A 3,409-nucleotide genomic window follows, 5' to 3' on the forward strand; every position below is an offset into this window, starting at 1 on the left:
GTCATGATGTAGTCATTAAATGTTCTTTTTCGTTGTTTTGTTGCTCTACCGAATTGGCTAGAAGTTCTATAAGAGGATGAAACAATGAAAATTCAAGAAAGAATTTTTGCCCAAAAATTTAATAGGTGAAAGGCGTAGCCACAAGAAACACTCTATGATATATTGTCTCTAACATATATAAGGTGAGAAATTATTTAAAGAAAATTCATGTGAACTGTTAAGCTTTTAACATTGGTATTAAGAATATTGCTCTTATTTTTTTTATCTATTTTTTTTTTTTTGAATATAATGTCTCTTTTCTTTTTGGTAAATCTTTAATTCTAAACTTTTCCCATGACATTTTAAGATCTCATAATTAACGAACATTGTGGTGCATTCTACATATGTTTAATTTAAGACCAGAAGATTCAAAAGTCTTCTCTATTTTCTTAACCTCTATGTCAAATCAACCAAACAAACAAATTAAAATGGAGAAATTTTTTGATTTGTTTTTATTCAATTGCCCAGAGAACATTATATTCAGAGTGGTGTTGTATACGCAAAAAGTGAAGCTTCACCTGACCTCAATACAACACAATCTATACAAGATTTGGTGATACAATCACCCAATTGAAGAGGGAATTAATATTGAACTGATGTCACATACATTATCCATATATCTTGGAAGAATTAAATTTGATTAATAAAAATATTACATTATATATAAGATGCATGCATCAAGAGTTCTACTCTTTGGCAATAATATTATCTAGCAGCATGTACGTATACCTTATTTATTTAAAATTGCAATGGAATTATGAAACTCTGTGCAACAAATTTAGCTGGAATATTGCTATCTGACGAATGGAAATGATGTAATATTAATTTATATATCACTAATATCTGTATAACTCTAACCAATAACCAAACGACTCTTAATTGATTGATTGTAGTAGAGTTTAGAGTATTTTATTTATGTGTAGTATTGTCTATAATGGTTAGAATCTGTGTTAAACTAAATTAAAGAGACTTCTAGTTGTAACACGTAGTATAGTACTTAGAGAATAAGAAGAAAAGTGAATTGGATAAAAAAGTGAATTGGATAATAAGTACTCTTTATCAATATCAATCAAAAGTTTTAAGTTCGGGTTTTTGGAATGGATTTTTGTTTAGTAGGGAGCATTTCATCTTCCCAAATGGGATTTTCCCATATAAATTTAAATTAATTGAATCCCAACATAGATACTTGACACAAAATGAAAAGAAAGTGCAAATACCATCCCTAAATGCAATAATATACTTGAAAATAAGTGTGTATGTAAATGGAGTAAGAAATTACATTTTGTACGATTCTTCATTACCAAAGGTTGGTGGAGTTGTAACTTGTCATTATTTTTTTTTTCCTGTGAAGTTTTAAGCAGATCCTCCATTCTTAATTAGAAATTTCAATTTTTTCTAAGCTTTTGGTAGCACAACTCTGACAACGACAAGTTTTCTGCCCCTTTGAGGAGAAAGCGACAAAAGTTCTTTTGAGATTTCAACAGAAGATCATGATGAGATAAGTCGTCTATCAATATGATTGGTGTTGTATATAACTGAGGCATCCTTACAGGCCGGTAGCCTTGAACCTCGTTCCTAGATGACCTGATCAATTTGATCAGGCACACTCGCCGTTTATTTTGATTGTTCAAATTTTTTATAACACATAAGTTCACGTTCAAATTTTTTATAACACATAAGTTCACGGCGAAACAAATCGTTTATCATTATACGATAATAGGGTGTCAACTTTGCTGGTAGATTTTTCATAGATGATTGATTAGCAATCCACTCATTACAAAAGAAAGAGTACAATCAAAGCAAGCTAATTAATAAAAAGAAACTATTTTTCACACCCAAAGCAAGCCCCAATACAGTAAAATTAAACACATAAACCCTAAATTCGCCATTGAAATTGGCAACAACCTTATTAGTGCCTTCAGAAACAACATGCTTTGACAAAATAATTGAAAACCAAATTAAGAAGAACTATATTAAAAGAAAGAAACTTGGAGATTCAATGAAAAATATTCATGCAACTACTAAAAGATAATTAAGCCTTTACATTCTTGCTAGTATCATGTTTGTCTATGACTCTATTCATGCAACTACTGAAAGATAATTAAGCCTTTACATTCATGCTAGTAATCACGTTAGTTAGTCTAGAAAAAAAAAACTTAAGTTTATCCAATAATTTCGAGCAACTCATCATAGTCAATACAACAATTCTCATCATTAATATCCTCAACTCCTAATAGTAGATGATCAATTCCATTAAAGTCCTCAACTCCACCACCGTAATCTTCATGCAATGTGATTGTCCTCATCACTTCATAATTAACCGCAAATTGATTGTCATCATCGTTGGTAATTAATTGATGATTATCAGGAATACTTTCTAATACATAATCAATAAATTCATCATCAACTTCTTCCCCCTTATTCTTTTTCTTCTCTTTGATTTTGCAAATGACGAATGTATAGTTCTTGCTGCTTTTCCTAAAGTACTCATCTGGCAAAAAATATTCTTTCATCAGCCACTTGTCATTATTTTCATCTTTTTCCGTTATCACTTTTATACTTCAAACTTCTCTTATATCCAATTGTAGTATTCTTCTTTAATCCATTATCTTCAATTGGATTACCACTATTTTGGCCCTTCCAAGTCCCTTTTCCAACTGTTCTTGAGAATTTTTTGGTTGAATTCTTGAATCTCTTCAACTGCGAAAGAAAGTAATGTGTTTGCTCCTCCGAACCTGCCATAATCTCCCATGGCTCCAAATCTTCAAATAGGTCCGCTACTTTAATAAAATCCCTAGGTGGCAACATTCCATGGAGCACGACATTCTTCAAATAGTTGATCAACTCTTCATCGGTAGGGTGGAATCGAAAACCTAATGATAACATTATATTCTCAGGAACGTATAATTTTGGTTGTGGTTAATTTGTGAAGGAAGCAGTAGTTTTCTGGTTAGAGGGAGTGGTATGGTTTAGTTAGTTATATATAGTAGTAAGGAAGTGTAGGTTTTTTTGGCTATATTGTTTTGGTTAGGTAACGTGAGGGAATAGTTTTGTTTCGTTAGTTAGATATAGTAGTAGGCAAGTGTAGGTTTTGGTTTCTTGGGGGAAAAGGTTCTAGGTTAAGTTATTTTACTCTAATATTTTTTGCTTTTATAAATTTCTCTTCTTTTTTGAAAAATAAAAATAAAGCTTATTCTAAAATGTGACACTATTTTTATAATTTTCAAATACTCTTAAAATGACATAAAAATTACAATGTCTAATTTAGACCTAAAAGAATGTAAAGTATTTTTAACACTAAAATATATATATATATATATATATATATATATTCCAACAACAACATGTATGTATACGCCTTAAAAAGGTG

General features: G+C 30.3%; 1 protein-coding gene across 1 annotated transcript; it reads right to left on the reverse strand.

Annotated features, from left to right (window-relative positions):
* Nucleotides 1-2,201: 2,201 nt before the first annotated feature.
* LOC107876332 (putative NAC domain-containing protein 94) lies at nt 2,202-2,925 on the reverse strand. The gene is made up of 2 exons (XM_016723277.1): nt 2,607-2,925; nt 2,202-2,530 (listed from the first exon to the last, which is right to left on the reverse strand). Exons 1-2 carry the CDS (start codon nt 2,923-2,925, stop codon nt 2,202-2,204), a joined length of 648 nt encoding a protein of 215 aa, XP_016578763.1.
* Between the last annotated feature and the right edge of the window lie 484 nt (nt 2,926-3,409).

Source organism: Capsicum annuum, chromosome 7, assembly GCF_002878395.1.
Source record: "Capsicum annuum cultivar UCD-10X-F1 chromosome 7, UCD10Xv1.1, whole genome shotgun sequence".
Lineage (NCBI taxonomy): Eukaryota > Viridiplantae > Streptophyta > Magnoliopsida > Solanales > Solanaceae > Capsicum > Capsicum annuum.